Below are 19,217 nucleotides of genomic sequence, written 5' to 3'. Positions count from 1 at the left end.
GCAAAGTTTCCCTTTCATTGGAAGGAGAGTGCTCAAATACTCAAATAGCCCTTATTCACAGCCAGTGGGCAGTCCCAAATTGGTTTTCTGGTAACACAACAGAGCCCACAGAGGCATCTCATCGCTCACAAAAAAAAAATCCTTTCAAGTGTTTTGAAGAGACAAATCTCTCACAATGTGATGCCTACAGTGGCTTGCGAAAGTATTCATCCCCCTTGGTATTTTCCTTATTTTGTTGCCTTACAACCTGTAATTAAAATGGATTTTTGGGGGGGGTTGTATCATTTGATTTACACAACATGCCTACCACTTTGAAGATGCAAAATATTTTTTATTGTGAAACAAACAAGAAATAAGACAAAAAAACTGAAAACTTGAGCGTGCATAACTATTCACCCCCTCAAAGTCAATACTTTGTAGAGCAACCTTTTGCAGCAATTAAAGCTGCCAGTTTCTTGGGGTATGTCTCTATAAGCTAGGCACATCTAGTCACTGGGATTTTTGCAGATTCTTCAAGGCAAAACTGCTCCAGGTCCTTCAAGTTGGATGGGTTCCGCTGGTGTACAGCAATCTTTAAGTCATACCACAGATTCTCAATTGGATTGAGGTCTGGGCTTTAACTAGGCCATTCCAAGACATATAAATGTTTCCCCTTAAACCACTCGAGTGTTGCTTTAGCACTATGCTTAGGGTCATTGTCCTGCTGGAAGGTGAACCTCCGTTCCAGTCTCAAATTTCTGGAAGACTGAAACAGGTTTCCCTCAAGAATTTCCCTGTATTTAGCCCCATCCATCATTCCTTCAATTCTGACCAGTTTCCCAGTCCCTGCCGATGAAAAACATCCCCACAGCATGATGCTGCCACCACTATGCTTCACTGTGGGGATGGTGTTCTCGGGGTGATGAACGTGTTCTCGAGGTGATGAAAGGTGTTGGGTTTGCGCCAGACATAGAGTTTTCCTTGATGGCAAAAAAGCGACATTTTAGTCTCATCTGACCAGAGTACCTTCTTCCATATGTTTGGGGAGTCTCCGACATGCCTTTTGGCGAACACCAAACATGTTTGCTTGTTTTTTCTGGCCACTCTTCCATAAAGCCCAGCTCTGTGGAGTGTACGGCTTAAAGTGGTCCTATGGACAGATACTCCAATCTCCGCTGTGGAGCTTTGCAGCTCCTTCAGGGTTATCTTTGGTCTCTTTGTTGCCTCTCTGATTAACGCCCTCCTTGCCTGGTCCGTGAGTTTTGGTGGGCGGCCCTCTCTTGGCAGGTTTGTTGTGTGCCATAATCTTTCCATTTTTTAATAATGGATTTAATGGTGCTCCGTGGGATGTTCAAAGTTTTGGATATTTTTTTATAACCCAACCCTGATGATTACTTCTCCACAACTTTGTCCCTGACCTGTTTGTAGAGCTCCTTGGTCTTTATAGTGCCGCTTGCTTGGTGGTGCCCCTTGCTTAGTGGTGTTGCATACTCTGGGGCCTTTCAGAACAGGTGTATATATACTGAGATTATGTGACAGATCATGGGACACTTAGATTGCACACAGGTGGACTTTATTTAACTAATTATGTGACTCCTGAAGGTAATTGGCTGCACCAGATCTTATTTAGGGGTTTCATAGCAAAGGGGGAGAATACATATGCACGCACCACTTTTCCGTTTTTTATTTTGTATAATTTTTTGAAACAAGTTATTTTTTTTAATTTCACTTCACCAATTTGGACTATTTTGTGTATGTCCATTACATGAAATCCAAATAAAAAATAAATTTAAAAGACAGGTTGAAATGCAACAAAATAGGAAAAACGCCAAGGGGGTGAATACTTTTACAAGGCACTGTATGTATGTGAAGGGCCAGGCTTGCTTAAGAAAGAAAGATGTCTGCCATGATATTTTGGCTACAGAGATTTTTTATGTCTGTATTTGCTATTCATGTCAAAATCAGATAATATTAAATCAATTTGTTGACTTGTCTGTAATGCATTTCATGGCAATGTTTTACTGGGAAATCGGATAAATAATTAGTCTAGTCATAACAATCATTGTGATAGGCATATTAACCTATACCACTTGCAAATCATGATTAGTTTGCCCCTTGCACATTTCAACCAGAGGAGGCAGTTGGGAGGAGCTGTATGAGGACAGGCTCATTGTAATGGCTGTAATGGAATGAGTGGTTTCCATATGTTTGATACTGTTCCATTTAATCTATTCCAGCCATTACAATGATCCTGTCCTCCTATAACTCCTCCCACCAGCCTCCTCTGATTTCAACTGAATCTTGATTAGGCCTACATCTACTATCCTCATGTGCCAAAATGAATCAGGAAAGAATCGTTCTAGTGCTTAAATACCATTTCTACCAAGATGACATTCATAGTTGGTTGCCCCATCAATGAATATTGTAGAAGCAGACATTGAATTATAGCCAAGCCTTTGAGAATATGATTGTCTAATAGCTTCACTTCTCTCCTAATCTGTCGGATCCCTGCCTGCACATTATGCACAGTGTTTGGCAGAGGGAAGACAGAAACAATCTAAAGTCATTACCCTGGTAGGAAGCTCTGTCAAATCTCTACCTACCCTGAAGCAACTGGTCATCACAAACAAATGAAATCCACTGAAAGCAGTTGTACTTGGCTAAAGATGCTGTCTTCTATTCCGAAGTCTCTATGCATCTTCAACTTGATTATTTCAAAAGGGGATACAAACTTACATTCAATATGAGATCTTGTTAAACCTCCCTTGCAAGAGCTCCTGGAAAATATGTGGTGTGCATTTTAATGTTGTTTACTCTGAAAAGTGCAAGACAGCTGTCAGTATCAAAATCTCATGTATTCTATCAAAATTCCTCTCCAGTCTATATTTTGCACTTCACTTTGCAAACATATTCTGTGCATGAATTTGTGAAATCAAACAAAACCTGACACATGAATGAAGCTCATCTCAGGAAGGAATTATAAATAAATCAGAAAAATAACCGAGGCAGCTTAAAAAACACGAACTGGTAAAATGTTACAAATCCTTGCCATTTTCACAAACTGCATCCTCTTGCCTCAGATGAAAAATGACATGTCTGCCTTGAAACTGTTTTTATGTCATAGGGATTGCTTGAAAATTAATTACATCATTGGAGCCCTGCGTTCACACACCAAATGTGCAATAGAAGTGTGTAGCCTTCATTTTCACTTACAACATATTCTATCGCTGAGAGATGGATAAGCATGGCTTGGACCCTGTGGACTATGACTCAGCGGCCCACAATCCCCATACCTCCATCTCTGGATAATTAAGAGAGAACGAATACATGATTGATCACAGCCAAACACACAACAAAGACAGAAGTATGTGCACACAAACACATGTCGACACTAAAGGGAAGCAAACCAACATTAACCTAATGTAAGATGCTTTAACTAGGCTACATGAGCAAAGCATTAGTGACAATAAAGTGCACGACTGTTGCATTACAAAATCATACGCATAAATTAACTCCATAAAACCTTTTCTTCCTATCGCTAAAGCTCCACCATGTAGTGGGAAAAGTTGCCAGCAATAGGAATATTTTGTTTCAACATTTATCCTACAAATCTTACAAAACTTTTGTGTGATGACTAGCATTTTGTGACATTTTGAGAACAAGAGATGCCAGCTCAATATGTCTATGTATCTCAGCAATCAACAATTAACTTTCAAAGTATTGAAGATGTTTGTACTACATCTGCCAGGAGAAGTGCCTGAAACCACAGCAAACTGGGCCATGTGTTCCCTCTCTGATTAGATGAAACCAAGTGCAGCAGGCGAGGAATGTCAGACAGGATTATCGCCTGTTTCATTTGCTCTGCTTTTGCACAACCCTGATATCACCTCCCCTGCCTCGCTCAGTGGCATGGCAAAGACACATATGATAACTGAGACTACTGTAGTTTGCAAATATTATGACACTAGATGACTCTTGAAGGAAAGTTTGCTCTGCTCAAACAAGCAATGAGAAAATAGAGCAAGTAAAGAATACAAAACTGATATATTGAATTCTCCATGTGGTCTATATTAAAGTTCACTTAATTTAATATAACAGGCTTTTCAAATTCAATATTGGTGCATAATAACTACTTAAAATATAAAAGGGATGCAAAATGCACCCATTTCGTGGAATGACCCACCTGTGCAAAATTAAGTGTCTCCTACAGCTGAGAGTTAAGCGAAGGGATTGGCAAAGATTTTCTCACGCTGTGACACTTGGTTATACGCAATGGGCTGCCCATATCTCCAGAGCTACAAAGCTATGTGCCTCCTTAAGCGTGGCACCTTAGTCTTGGGATGTTTCCTTCAGGGTCATGCCTATATAACGACACCACACTCACTAGGTATCAAATGGGACATATAAGGAAATACAATTGACCAAAGAGTCCACGGGAAAGAGAAAGAGAAAGCAGGCAATGGACATAGAAAAATAAAATAATAATACAAAATGAACTATTACACTTACAAATGGTTGATAAATATAATAAATCAAAAGGAATAGTCCAGCCGACACTCACTTGACAGGCCAAAATGAATCTCCATATTCTCCTCCTGGCTTAAAAGAAGAAAAAACGCAAAAAGGAAAAAGTGAAAAGCCCATTTAATGTGTTGGGAAGTGAAGCCGCTCCAGTACCAAGGACAAGTAAGGGAGACGGAGAGGCCAGAGATGCTCTCAATACATCAGAGTCATACGTGTTACTGCATGGCAAAATCTTCTGCTTGAAAACCCAGTCACAGAAGCTTATATAAAAGTTAAAACATGGATCCCAAGTATAGCCAATGTGGAATGGCTTGCATGTGACTGTGAAAAGAGATTACTTCCAAAAATTACAAACATAATCCAACGATAAATATCAGAAGTACAGTTGAAGTCGGAAGTTTACATACACCTTAGCCAAATACATTTAAACTCAGTTTGTCACAATTCCTGACATTTAGTCCAAGTACAAATTCCGTCTTAGGTCAGTTAGGATCCCCACTTTATTTTAAGAATGTGAAATGTCAGAATAATATTAGAGAGAATGATTTATTTCAGCTTTTATTTCTTTCAGCACATTCCCAGTGGGTCAGAAGTTTACATACACTCAATTAGTATTTGGTAGCATTGCCTTTAAATTGTTTAACTTGGGTCAAACGTTTCAGGTAGCCTTCCACAAGCTTCCCACAATAAGTTGGGTGGATTTTGCCCGATTCCTCCTGACAGAGCTGGTGTAACTGAGTCAGGTTTGTAGGCCTCTTTGCTCGCACACGCTTTTTAAGTTCTGCCCGCAAATGTTCTGTTGGATTGAGGTCAGGGCTTTGTGATGGCCACTCCAATACCTTGACTTTGTTGTCCTTAAGCCATGTTGCCACAACTTTGGAAGTATGCTTGGGGTCATTGTCCATTTGGAAGACCCATTTGCGACCAAGCTTTAACTTCCTGACTGATGTCTTGAGATGTTGCTTCAATATATCCACATAATTTTCCCTCCTTCATGATGCCATCTATTTTGTTTAAGTGCACCAGTCCCTCCTGCAGCCAAGCACCCCCACAACATGATGCTGCCACCCCCGTGCTTCACGGTTGGGATGGGGTTCTTCGGCTTGCAAGCTTCCCCCTTTTTCCTCCAAACATAACGGTGGTCATTATGGCCAAACAGTTCTATTTTTGTTTCATCAGATCAGAGGACATTTCTCTAAAAAGTACAATCTTTGTCCCCATGTGCAGTTGCAAACTGTAGTCTGGCTGTTTTATGGCGGTTTTGGAGTGATCATGAGTACTACATATATTTCTAGACTGTTCAATTATTTATATAAACAGTGCCTTCAGAAAGTATTCACAGAACTTGACTTTTTCCAAATGTTGTTGTGTAACAGTCTGAATTTAAAATGGACAAAATTAAGATTGTGTCACTGATCTACACACAATAACCCATAATGTCAAAGTAGAATTATGTTTTTTATATATATTCCAAATGAAAAATGCACACCCTAATCTGTTTCACCTGTCTTTGTGCTTGTCTCCACCCCAGGTGTCGCCCATCTCCCCCATTATCCCCAATGTACTTATACCTGTGTTCTCTGTGTCTGTTGCCAGTTCGATTTGTTCCTTCAAGCCTACCAGCGTTTTTTCCCGTGCTTGTCTGTCTGTCTCTAGTTCCTGTTTTCTAGCTTTCCTGGTTTTTGACCATTCTGCCTGCCTTGACCCTGAGCCTGCCTGTCGTTCTGTACCTTTCGGACTCTGCTCTGGACTACTGACCTCTGCCTGCCCTTGACCTGTTGTTTGCCTGCCACCCTGTTTTTGTAATAAACTTGTGTTACTTCGAAACTGTCTGCATCTTACCCCGAGCCTTGACAAAAAGCTGAAATGTCTTGAGTCAATAATTATTCAATCCTTTTGTTACGGCAAGTCTAAATAAGTTTAGGAGTGCAAATGTGCTTAACAAGTCACATAACTTACATGGATTCACCACTCTATGTGCAATAATAGTGTTAACCATGATTGCTAAATGACTACCGCATTGCTGTACCCCACAGTTGAGTAGTGAATTTCAAGCACAGATTCAACCACAAAGATCAGGGAGGTTTTCCAATGGTTCACATAGAAGGCCACCTATTGGTAGATGGGTAAAAAAAAAAGCAGACATTGAATGTCCCTTTGAGTATGGTGCAGTAATTAATTACACTTTGGATGGTGTATCAATGCACCCAGTCACTACAAAGATACAGGCGCCCTTCCAACCTCAATTGCCGGAGAGGAAGGAAACCGCTCAGGGATTTCAACATGAGACCAATGGTGATTTTAAAACAGTTACAGAGTTTAATGGCTGTGCAGTAGATAACTGAATATGGATAAACAACATTGTAGTTACTCCACAATACTAACATAAATGACAGAGTGAAAAGAATGATACCTGTACAGAATATAAATATTCCAAATCTTGTATCCTGTTTGCAATAAGGCACTAAAGTAATACTGCAAAAAATGTGGAAAATAAATGTACTTTTTGTCCTGAATGCAACGCATTATGTTTGGGGCAAATCCAACACAACACATCACTGAGTACCACTCTTCATATTTTCAAGCATGGTGGTGGCTGCATCATGTTATGGGTATGCTTGTCATTGGCAAGGCTAGGGAGTGTTTTAGGATGAAAAAAACAGAATAGAGCTAAGCACCAAATCTTAGAGAAAAACCTGGTTCAGTCTGCTTTTCAACAGACACTGGGAGACAAATTCACATTTTGGCAGGACATTTACCTAAAACACAAGGTCAAATATACACCGGAGTTGTTTACCAAGACAACATTGAATGAACCTAAGTGGAGTAGTTACAGTTTTGACTTAAATCGACTTAAAAATGACTGTCTGGCAAGATCTTTACAGAGCTTGAATAATAATAGTTAAAACTATAACTTTGATAGCATGGATGGTCAGTACTTGAATCCTTTGCTCTGTCCATGAATTTGAGAGTGATTACTTTTCTCCAGCCCCATCCCTTAGCTGTTTACCAAAACAGTGGCGGGGTAGGCACTTTGTTATCGTTAAAAACTAAAGATTTCCCTTTTATGTTAGGTTATTCCATTTCAGCAGAAAAACACACGTTTTGCCAACTGCCTTCCCCTATGTTATGTTTTAATCACCTTTTAGTCTTGGAATAAAACCAACAACAGGACATTAGAAGTGGCACTGTAGCTCAGCCCTCTCCAAGCCACTTGTGCTATGCAAATGTACTGATTATTGAAACGTTTCCCTGTTCTTTAATCAATGAAGACCCTACTCTTGATTCATGGGTACTCTGGAGTATATAAATATCTTCTGACAAGATTGACTGCATTTTCCCCCAGCATTCGTTTGGCACCTGTTTTGTTTTTCCCCCTCAAAATGTTGCTTTGGCTCTGACTGTAATCACTCGTCCTGTTGATGGGCCCTGCAATTTCAACATGAACACTTCTGAGAGAAGATAAGGCAAGACAGATTCTGTACACAGCTCAGAAAAAAAGCACTGAACAGTGAAGGAATTTTCCATAGAATTTATCCTCATTAGTAATCTCTCTGCAGAATCCCATAAACCCATTTTATACCGTTTTATTTTGTTCGTCGATTGAGAAAATATTTTTTCATCTATTATCATTACTGTGCAAGATTTAAAATCCAAGGAGCAAATCCATTAAATGTTTATTGGCAGATACACAATTACACAATTTTTGCCCTTGGAAATAATTTAATCATCAAGAATAAACATAAGTATACAGTGCCTTCAGAATATATTCACACCCCCTGACGTTTTCAACATGTTGTTGTGTTACAGCGTGAATTTAAAATGGATTAAATGTAGATTTTGTGTCACTGGCCTACACACAATACCCCACAATGTCAAAGTGGAATTATGTTATTAGGAATGTTTACAAATTCATAAAAATGTAAAGCTGAAATGTCTTGATTCAATAAGTATTCAACCCCTTTGTTATGGCAGCCTAAATAAGTTCAGCAGTAAATATTTGCTTAACAAGTCACATAATTATTTGCATGGACTCACTCTGTGTGCAATAATAGTGTTTGACATGATTTCTGAATGACTACATCATCTCTGTACCCCACACATACAATTATCTGTAAGGTCCCCCAGTCGAGCAGTGAATTTCAAACACAGATTCAACCACAAAGACCAGAGAGGTTTCCAATGCCTCGCAAAGAAGGTCACCTATTGATACATGGGTAAAAAAAAAGCAGACATTGAATATCCCTTTGAGCATGGTGCAGTTATTAATTACACTTTGGATGGTGTATCAAATCACCGAAACACTACAAAGATGCAGGAGTCCTTCCTAATTCAGTTGCCGCTCAGGGATTTAACCATGAGCCCAATGGTGACTTTAAAACAGTTACAGAGTGTAATGGCTGTGATAGAAGGATGGATCAACAACACTGCAGTTACTCAACAATACTAACCTGCAACAAGGCAATTAAGTAATACTGTGGCAAAGCAATTAACTTTTTGTCCTGAATACAAAGTGTGTTTGGGGTAAATCCAATAAAACACATTACTGAGTACCACTCCATATTTTCACGCATATTGGTGTCTGCATCATGTTATGGGAATGCTTGTTATCTTTAAGGACTGGGGAGTTTTTCAGGATAAAAAAGAAACGGAATGGGGCTATGCACAGGCAAAATCCTAGAGGAAAACCTGGTTCAGTCTTCTTTCTACCAGACACTGGGAGATGAACTCACCTTTCAGCAGGACATTAAAAGGCCAAATCTACACTGGAGTTGCTTACCAAGAAAACAGTGAATGTTCCTGAATGGCCGAGTTACAGTTTTGACTTAAATCTACTTGAAGATCTATGGCAAGACCTGGAAATGGTTGTCTAGCAATGATCTACAACGCATTTGACAGAACTTGAAGAATGTTGCACAATCCAGGGGTGGAAAGCTCTTAGAGACTTACCCAGAAAGACTTACATCTGTAATTGCTGCCAAAGGTGCTTCTACAAAGTATTGACTCAGGGGTGTGAATACTTACGTAAATGAGATATTGCTCTATTTTATTTTCAATAAATTTGCAAACATTTCTAAAAACATGTTTTCACTTTGTCATTATGGGGTATTGTGTGCAGACGGGTGAAAGAAAAAAATATATTTAATCAATTTTAAATTCAGGCTGCAACACAACAAAATGTGGAATAAGTCAAGGAGTATGAATACTTTCTGAAGGCATTGTATACTGTATGCCCTTATTTGGAGCGAAGGAGCTGGCGCAAAAGTTGAAAGACTTATTATAGGTAGCCTAAAGTTAGTTCTGAAAAGTGGAAATCCGAAGCGATGGCAGAAAGAGCAAGCTGGTGTTCGGTCCCTGGCTGCACTTTATATAATACATCAAGGGAAGAAGGCACAACATTTTACTGTTGAAAGATGCAGAATATGGCTAATAGCGATAAATAACAGGAAATACGATGTAAACCCTCCTACAGCCAAACTTGCAAATCTACGTGTGTATGTAGTAAGCACTTCATTGACGACGACTGTGAAAGAGACATACAATCGGAAATGATGGGAACAAATCACAAAAGAAAACTCAAAAACACAGCTGTATGTTCTGTATTCCCATGGACTGGATCTGGTGCCGTGCCAAAATACAGAGGTACTTTTGAGATGAGATAGCGTCAAAGCAAGCTTGCAGAGGTATGTAGTCTAATCACTACAGTTCGAATTGATCTTATTGTGTTGTAGCCTAGGCGCTCTACCGGTTAGCATATGTTGAGGGGAAAGACAGTAATTGTGTCACCTTACATTGTAATATACAGCAATTGTGTCATATTACATTGCAGAATAGACAGAATAAAAATTAAAGGTGTTGTTGCATTTTAATTACTTAGGATCGGGTCTACTCGCTTTTTTCATAATCATAAACTCCTATGTCGGATGTGTTGGCTAGCCATGGTTTATTTGCATGACAACATTTCATGCTTTTAACAACTGTATAACCTTGCGTGAAATACATGGCCCCAGGAACCACCTCGGGTAGGCCTATTTGGTTGCCTGTAGTCTGGTCTATTGTGTATTTGTAACCCCCACCTCCCTGTAGGTTGTGGTTTACTTTGTATAACTAATCTGTAATGCTAGGCTACCTTGTTTGATTCCCACCCCCCAAAAAATATATGATTGTGAATAAGCGCCTTGCGTGCAGTTTTTACGTAAAGGGATTCCCCACGAGAGTGCACATGCACAGTTGTTACCTTTTTCCTCTGTTGTTGCAGTCAGACACATCAAATAATAATATAAAATAATCACAATAGTTTTAGGTGGAAAAGTACACATTTCCTGACTCATAACCAGTAGTACTTTTGATTTAAAAAATAGCTAATTCGACCGTACGCTTTCAATAATACAAAGAATTAGTCTACAATTTGCAGATTTCTCAATCGCTCTTTGACTGACAACAGAGCAGAGCTAGTAGTGCAAAAGACATGTCACATGACACAATTTTGAAGGCAATCTCCACCTAACTAGTTTCAATGTATGATTTTAGGTAAACTTCTACTTGAAGTTAAGTTACTAAAATGAGCAGGGTCAGCTATACTGCCCTACAAAGGCAAAACGCAGTAAGTACACATTTGGTCAACAATATTATCTGATTCGTGTGGTACTTAGTTTCCTGACACAGGAACAAGCCAGTGGATCAGAATTTATCATGGAGTATCAGAAATTGCTGTCTGTCTAGACAGAAAAATACTTTGAAGTCAGATTTATCAGAAAACGTTGTTACTGTGTTTTGCCTTTGCAGGGCAGTATAGCATGAGAGACCCTTCTTCATCTCCTGATTACATGTAGTGAAACAAGACCACTAAAAGTTTTAACATTTTTATGGATTCAAACAAACATTATTGATATTACCATGGTCACAACCATAACCTGTCAACTCCATCTCCCTTATAAAGATAAGATAATAATTTTGGTTCAAATATCTTCCTTTTGGGGCCTTCCGAGTGGCGCAGCGGTCTAAGGAACTGCATCGCAGTGCTTGAGGCGTCACTACAGACCCAGGTTCGATCCCAGGCTGTGTCACTACAGGCCGTGACCAGGCGTCCCATAGGGTAGTGCACAATTGGCCCAGCGTCATCCGGGTTAGGGGAGGGTTTGGCCGGAGGGGCTTTACTTGGCTCTAGCGGCTCCTTGTGGCTGGCCGGGCGCCTGCAGGCTGACTTCGGTCGTCAGTTGAATGGTGACTTCGGTCGTCAGCATGACTCGACCTTCGCCTCTCCCAAGCACGTTGGGGAGTTGCAGCAAAGAGACGAGATCGTAATTCGATATCACAAAATGTAAAAATATTTTAAAAAGTCATTTTAATTAGGTTTTAGACAAAATTGCTATGTAGTATAACACTTCAATAAAGAAGGAAAATATGCAATTTGTCAACTCCATAAAACATCAACTCCGTCAGATTTTCGTCACACGTCAACTCCGTCAGAGTGCTGAAAGATCTGATAGGAAGGTTATGTTTTTGTTGGGGAAATGTAAATAAATATTTTTTCATATTTTACAAATGTTGGTACAGAACTTATTTTTAGAAAACAGAGTTTTGAGTATGTCTGTTTTGAGTATGTTTTCAACTCCGTCAGAGGCTTGTCAACTCTGTTGCTAGTTGCTAAGCCGGTTAAGATTTTTTGTGGGGTAAATATTCAGAAAAAATATGTTAATCACTGTTCTAAAATATATGCTAAAACTATTAAAGTATTTGCTGTGTTAGACATAAAGGATCATGTTTCCTTTATTAATCTAGTTTTATGTTCTGAATCTAGAAAAACATGCCAAAATGCTAATGAAATTAGCCCAGGAGCATAATACAGTGGCATAAAATTAAACAAAAAGTTGTTTGGAGATTTACATTACATATTTGAATAATATAATGTTAGAATGACACAATCAGGGCTTTAAACACTTGTTGGACAATAAATATAAAAAGCGATCCAGTTAAGTGCATTATATGGAGAAAAAAAATGTATTAAGTGGTTGTTCTTTTCCATGGTGTAATAGCTGATTCTTTGGTCTATATAAATACATATTTCAACTCTTGTTATTCTTAAGAAAACATTTGTGAACAAAAAGTTGGGATTGTCCCGAGTTATGTCATGCTACTTACTCCTCTTAGACTACTTCAACAGATTTAGTAGGCCTTTCAGAGGTATCGGTATCATAAAGAACAGAACTTCCATTTAAAAAACGATTTGTACACAATCATTTGGTCTTATTTTGTCATTCTTTGATGTCATTTAGCAGTCAGCAGTACACAATAATAAACATTTTATCTGTTACACTATAGTCATGTAAAACTTGCATGAATTAGATTCACTTTCCAAGTTTGGATAAAACATTTCCATCACAAATGGTTAGAAACACAAAATGTCAAATTTGAATAAAATTCCGGTACAGAACTTTACATCTTTTGGAAGGAAACCCCTGTCGCCCCTTCCTACATTCAGTGTTATCTCAGCAGGAAAAACAACACTAGCAAGTAAGGCTGCCCATCTGCACAGGATTTGGACAGAGCCCAAATGTGATGGGGTGCATCAGCCTGATATTCCATAAAAATGGTGAACGAGAACGCAGACGCATGCAGGTAAGACGGTTGATGAAGTGTGAAGGGAAATGGCTTCCTACAGCAGAGGATACAGTGGTGGACTCAAGTTATCTGCATAGAAAATACAAAAACACTCACTAGCACATCCAGGTCTATGAACAGAGCATCTGTTTAGACCTGATAAATCACTTTTTCTTCCAGACCGGTGACAGACTTTCACCCTATACTTTGGCATACCATCATAATGTCCCTGCCTCTGTCTTTCTCTTAACCTGACTTATTACTAATCACCTCAACTAACATGACTGTACCAATGGAAAGAGGAATAATACTTAATAAAAACAGCACTTACTTACAATAGGTCTACAACAAACCAGTGCACTAAACAAGGGGAAATAACTGTTTACCAAAAATCTGTTTACCAAAATACAAAGTTTGCTGAACGACAAAGATGTTGGAATTAGTTGATATAAAGGAAAGATTTTCAAAAATATATAGGCTACAGTATGTTTTAGCTAAATCCTGAATGTGCACAGATGGATGCACAGGTTGTTTTCTGGGAAATGATTTACTGTATAGAATATTTATTTATAATTTGACTGTTAGATTATTTCTGCTTCTTTGTAAGACTAATGGAAATGTGAGCACATATGATTGGTGATTGGTGACTAATATTCCCAATGTAAAGAATTCTGTTTCAAGCACTAATCACACTTTCACATTAAAGCAATGCCATATTTCTGTCTGACATTGATAGAAAATAACTGTCAAAGAGACAAACATTTCATTTCTCCATGTAAACATTGTATAACTAATGATAAAGGTCCACGTAATTATAGATACAAATATGTTCCTTTCTCTAAATAAAAACCCATTGATTAATAAGCATCCGTAACAAAAATGAAATTGAGGAGCTAAAGAGATAATTATAACTATTAAAACTCAATTAGCATATAGGAGTCTCTGGAATGTGCATATTGTTTCTCATACCTCTATATCTACAGGACCATCAATATGGTTTTAATGACTCCTTGAGGAAATAGTCATTATGTTTCTGTACTATCAAAGTCTGCATAATGGAGGTAATTTTCTTGTATTATCTTAAAAAGCAAATGGAGGACTGCTGAAGCATTTTAGTGTGACTCAGACCTGTGGGCTGCAATGCCTATGAAAAGATATACCACTGACCTAATCTGCATATGGTTGACAAGAAACTGAATCTCTCATCTAAATGTAAATTAGGTGTTTATACCTTTAGTAAACAGCTTACATTGCCATAGTCTGTTTTAATAAACCAATTAGAATTTATTACCAGGGATAATAAAATCTAATAAAATCTCTAGTTTCTAAAACGTATGCAACATGCTGACAGCTGTCCTACAAAAAAAGCAGCAATATTGGCAGCATGAAAGTCGCTGAGTGATATCTCTGCATAAATTCAAAGAAATATGTGTGCTTGAATTCCCATGTTTCAGGCAGTACATTATGTTTGAGGAGAGTAAAATTGACTTTTACTGACATGAATGTCCGTTACAATATAGCTTGGAGGAGGGCATATGCATGTGATCCATACAGTACCCTCTATGAGGGTACTCTAATTTTCTTCCTGTCAGTGTCGTATCATACAGGCCTGACATATGCATGAATTGGAAATGTGAGACATTCACAGATATCACTGTGACTGGATGGAATGTGGATGCTAGTTATTTTACCATGTGATACTGTCTAGATATGGATGTCCTCTAAGGCTGCATTTACAAAGACAGCCTAATTCTGATCTTTTGCCCAATTATTGGCAAAAGATCTGATCTGATTGGTCAAAACACCAATTATGGTCAAAATATCAGAATCAGACTGCCTGTGTAAACACTGCCTAAAGGGACAATTTAAGCACTACATTAACAATAGATATTGATCTTGAATCCTCTTAGTAAGTATGACAAACAACCAGACATGTTTGAAATAAGCTTACACCTTGGTAATATGAAAGGCATTCTTCTTCAACGTAAACACATTGACGTTGAATGTGTGTTGCTACTCAAGGTATGCAATGCCAAATGGATGTATTATGAATAGTCCTCCTTGTTTCTCAATTCCACCAACAAATCAAACCCCAATTATTTACAGAGTAAGGGCTAAGCCCTAAAAAAAACTGATTGACAGATACACTGTAGACAACATACAGTATGACCACTGATGTGACAAATTACTAATTCAGTCCTGTTGGCTTACAAGTGGTTAAAAACATTTAGCCTAGCTGTGTTGCTTCATTGAAATAGCAACAGGACATTAATATGACATTAGCGCAGTAACATCAATTCCTCTCCGTTTCCAACTTTGGTAATGCATTTACTGGAAATAGATTAATATCAATTCCATAAATCATTCAGGAGAAGTTTCAGACCTAGAGACATCTGGGTAATGTCATATATGTTAGCTGATCTCCGTCTGGGAGCTTAACGCCCATTAATCAATGTCTGAGGTCCTCTGAGCATGTCATCTGGGAAAATAGGGAAACGTACAAATAAAATAAAAAGTCTCCTGATTATTTATTCATATCAACCTACTAAAACATATGTTTATCTACCCTCTCCTCTATTCACTCCCCTTGACAGCCCACATGTATAGCCGTTTTTATCCTCATTCATAACTCTGGATCTAGCGTAACACTCAGTTTAAGACATATCCTTTAATCCTCATGGCTCCCGCGATCCTTAGAAGCTCTTTGTTTATCTCTTAACTGACAAACCTCTCACCTGTTATGTGGTGCGATGGTGTGACGGACAATAATATATATTATATTGTAGTAATACCGCTATCATCTGAATTTAATTTGATTGACAGTCCCATTTGGTAGTTTAAGCTTACCTTAAAAAAGTGTGTCTTATAAACCTATAATTGCCTGTTTTTCTCAGTTTGACGTCTGGGAGAAAAACATAGAGAATCTTCTCAGAAGTCTCAAACTGTATCCAAATTACAAACAAAAAAATGTATCAACTTAAAAAGTCTATCCTTTGACAGTTGAACCAAACAGAATAGAAACACAGGTTAAACATCTCATCTTTGCACAGCCAAAAATTGGTTGCCTGTCAAGAATATGAAAACTGTGTATCATCTGTTGAAGACCCTGAACCTAATCTCCCAGCAGAGAATGATATTGTGAATGTTCCACAGGCCCACTGACTCACTGTCACTCCAGCCCAAAGCCGCTCTCTTTGCTGCCCACTTGACCTTGTCACAGGGGAAAGCACTTTATTTTCATTGTGGTGTCATTCATTTGGTTGAAAAGTGCTAAACAAAGGCCATTTACAAAGCATTCTGGAACATATGAACTTGTTTAATTACAGTCTTCAACCAGGAAGATGGACAAGCTAAAAGAGCAGTGACTCACATAGAGCCTTTGAATTTTTTTTTTACCCTTTTTTTATATATGATTAACCATTAAAAGACACAATCAAAGAGATGATTTAGGCCTAATTGATGTATAGAATATTCTGCTTGTATTAATAATTGAGAACATAAAGGCAATATTAACATAATTTCATTGCTTTGATATGATGCAATTCAAATCACAGAAACATATCTAAGGAAAATAATACTTTTGTAACTAAAGTATATAAGATCTGTAAAGGAGGATCAGACAGAGAGGATCGCACTAAAAAACTACCTTTTTGTGTTTGTGTGGGTCTTCTTGTATATTAGTAAACAAGAAACAATTGTAGCTGAAAATGTAGTGCAATACCCAGAAATATGGTATCTGGTAATGAACAACCTGTCAACCTGCCTTGTATGAGCAAGCATAGCCTACATTATATACATGATTTACTATATCCTAAATCCCACCATCTCTTTGCCATATACTGCCTTTTTTAAATTGAGGGACCGATAGTAATGTCATCATAGATTTAGCCGGTGTTAACTTGTGGAATAGACACTGGCTGGAATGCATTTTTAACCAATTTAGCATTCAGGATTAGACCCACCCGTTGTATAATAGCTTGATAACACTGGATTGTTTTGTGATCCAAAGTAGATTTACATAGCCTATAACTAATTAAGCTAGGTAAAATACAATTCCAAATTAGCCTAATAAGCCTAGTCTGTGGATATATTTACAAATATTAAGTACAAATGTATCAAATGTCACTGTAGTAAACTCTGACATTAGACCTCATTCAGTTTGTACTTACCACTCTCGAAGCAAGCATCAAAGACAAGGTGGCTTTTCCGTGAAACTCCTGTGTATCCTGTTGGAGTAACCATCAGCTTGTTCACATTGCCCACTAAGGCTTCCTCTCTTCCAGCTTCACTGCCTAGGAAAACCACATATCACTTGTCAAACCACTTAATCTGAACTAAGCTCTATTAAACACCCCACTATTCTTAAGTTATCACATGGGCTAAATATTATATTAAGGCTTATATTCAATTGAATCAGAAGTAGATATGACAAAGTTTCTTCATGCATGTGGCTAGCTGAGGTTTGAAAAGGGACCATTGGTCCATGCCTGCCTTATGCATAGTAAATAAGGCATACTGTTGGCAAAGCCTTAACTGAAGTATCCTTGCAGAAATATGTCTACATGTATTAGAACAAAATAAAAACCTCAAAGCAACAAAAAGGTGTGATAAATTATTTATTTTGGTAACTTCAGACATTTCACTATTGTAAACAAATGGAATGTTACTAGCGTAAACCTCACAACAATAAACAGCTAGGCCTATAGTCAGGTCTTACAAGTGCTTGGCCCTGCTTGTTGACAGGTGCTGAAGCAGGTGGTTAAATAGCCTATGCCATTTGAAGTGAACATACTGTCCTTTAACTGCAGCTAATACATTAATAATAGATAATAATCTCACTTTATAAATCAAGTCGCACTGATAGTGTTGCATTTAATTACAGTACAGCCTAGGTAGCTAATACCATGCCATGCCATGGATGTTACACATGATGTGGATTAGGATTTAACTCTATGAACTCAAATATTGTAATTGTAGACTAATTAAAACCCGTACAATGATGTGTACCCACTACCATAATATTACCATAGCTAGATACAGAGGGAATAGACATAGGTAGCCACTACTTCCTCCCACTGCCAGTTGCTGCAACAGACATCAAGTATTTGCTAACGCTGGTCCTGGACGTCGTTCGTTGAGTACAGCAGAACGACGCCTTGGACCAGAGCTAGCTAGCTAAAATTAGCTGTTAGCTAAACTCATAGCAAAACAGCATAAACTGAATGGCAAGTAGCTAACCCGTCCAGGCAGAATGTTCACGGCAAACAGTTCAATTTGCTGAACATTTTAATATTGATGATACTAGCTTGTATTATGTATCGCATGTAGCTAAACTAGGAACGTTAACGTTAGCTAGCTAGCTACAATAACTAGAAGGTTAGCTAGCTAACAAGCTAGCTAGATGTTGATGTTCACAAACGATGACGCGTCGGTCTAGGTGAGTGATGCAGCAGTCCAGACTCATGCACTAACTAAATGTGCAGCTACCTGCTATGCACTCTCATATAGGTACTGTGGAGGTATCTAGCTAGCACTACTGTATTTACACACCAGTGTCGACGTCTCTCACGTTCTCCTCCATCTTCCTTTCCATTTTTGCACAACACACCAGCGCATGACGCTGGCTGAGTGTTTCCACGGCAACGCAGCGTGAGGCTAAGGGAGGAGGTTTGATTTGACATACAGTAAAAGGTCATTGCTAGAACTAATTCCGTTTTTGTCAAATTAACGTCCAAATTTGATCTTTTTTGCATTTCAGCGAACCCTAACCCTTTTCCTAACCTTAACCTATTTCTCCTAACCTGCTACTTTAATTATCCTAACCTGCTACGAAAAGTCAAATCGGACTTTAATTTGACAAAAGCTGAATCCCTTCTAGCCATGACCGACATCTATTTCTCTCTTTGGATTGGTGGATATTTGAATTGGTGGCTATTTGGTGGATATTTGGATTGGTGGATATCTCGTTATTTGAATAATATTTTGAATATTCGATGAGGGTTGTTGATGTCAACCATCTGTATTCTGAGATACTATTCTATCCTCATGAATATGCATATTGAAGAGTTATTTTGACTGTCACTGAATAATTTCATGAATTAATACTACAATGA

At 38.3% G+C, this 19,217-nt stretch overlaps 1 protein-coding gene across 1 annotated transcript in view; it reads right to left on the bottom strand.

Annotated features, from left to right (window-relative positions):
* The window catches only part of LOC100286605 (cytosolic carboxypeptidase 6), a 471,389-nt gene extending 452,631 nt beyond the window's left edge, over nucleotides 1-18,758 (bottom strand). The window contains exons 1-2 of the mRNA XM_014169493.3: nucleotides 18,655-18,758; nucleotides 17,274-17,396 (exon numbers count right to left, since the gene is read on the bottom strand). Coding sequence (XP_014024968.1) covers nucleotides 17,274-17,396; nucleotides 18,655-18,697 — 166 coding nt within the window. The 5' untranslated portion in view covers nucleotides 18,698-18,758. The remainder of the gene's footprint in view (nucleotides 1-17,273; nucleotides 17,397-18,654) is intronic.
* Nucleotides 18,759-19,217: the final 459 nt, after the last annotated feature.

This window comes from Salmo salar, chromosome 23 (genome assembly GCF_965601325.2).
Source record: "Salmo salar chromosome 23, fSalSal1, whole genome shotgun sequence".
In the NCBI taxonomy this organism is placed as follows: Eukaryota; Metazoa; Chordata; class Actinopteri; order Salmoniformes; family Salmonidae; genus Salmo; species Salmo salar.
Note: the sequence above shows the minus strand (reverse complement) of the source record. Positions and strands in the feature narration are given on the sequence as shown.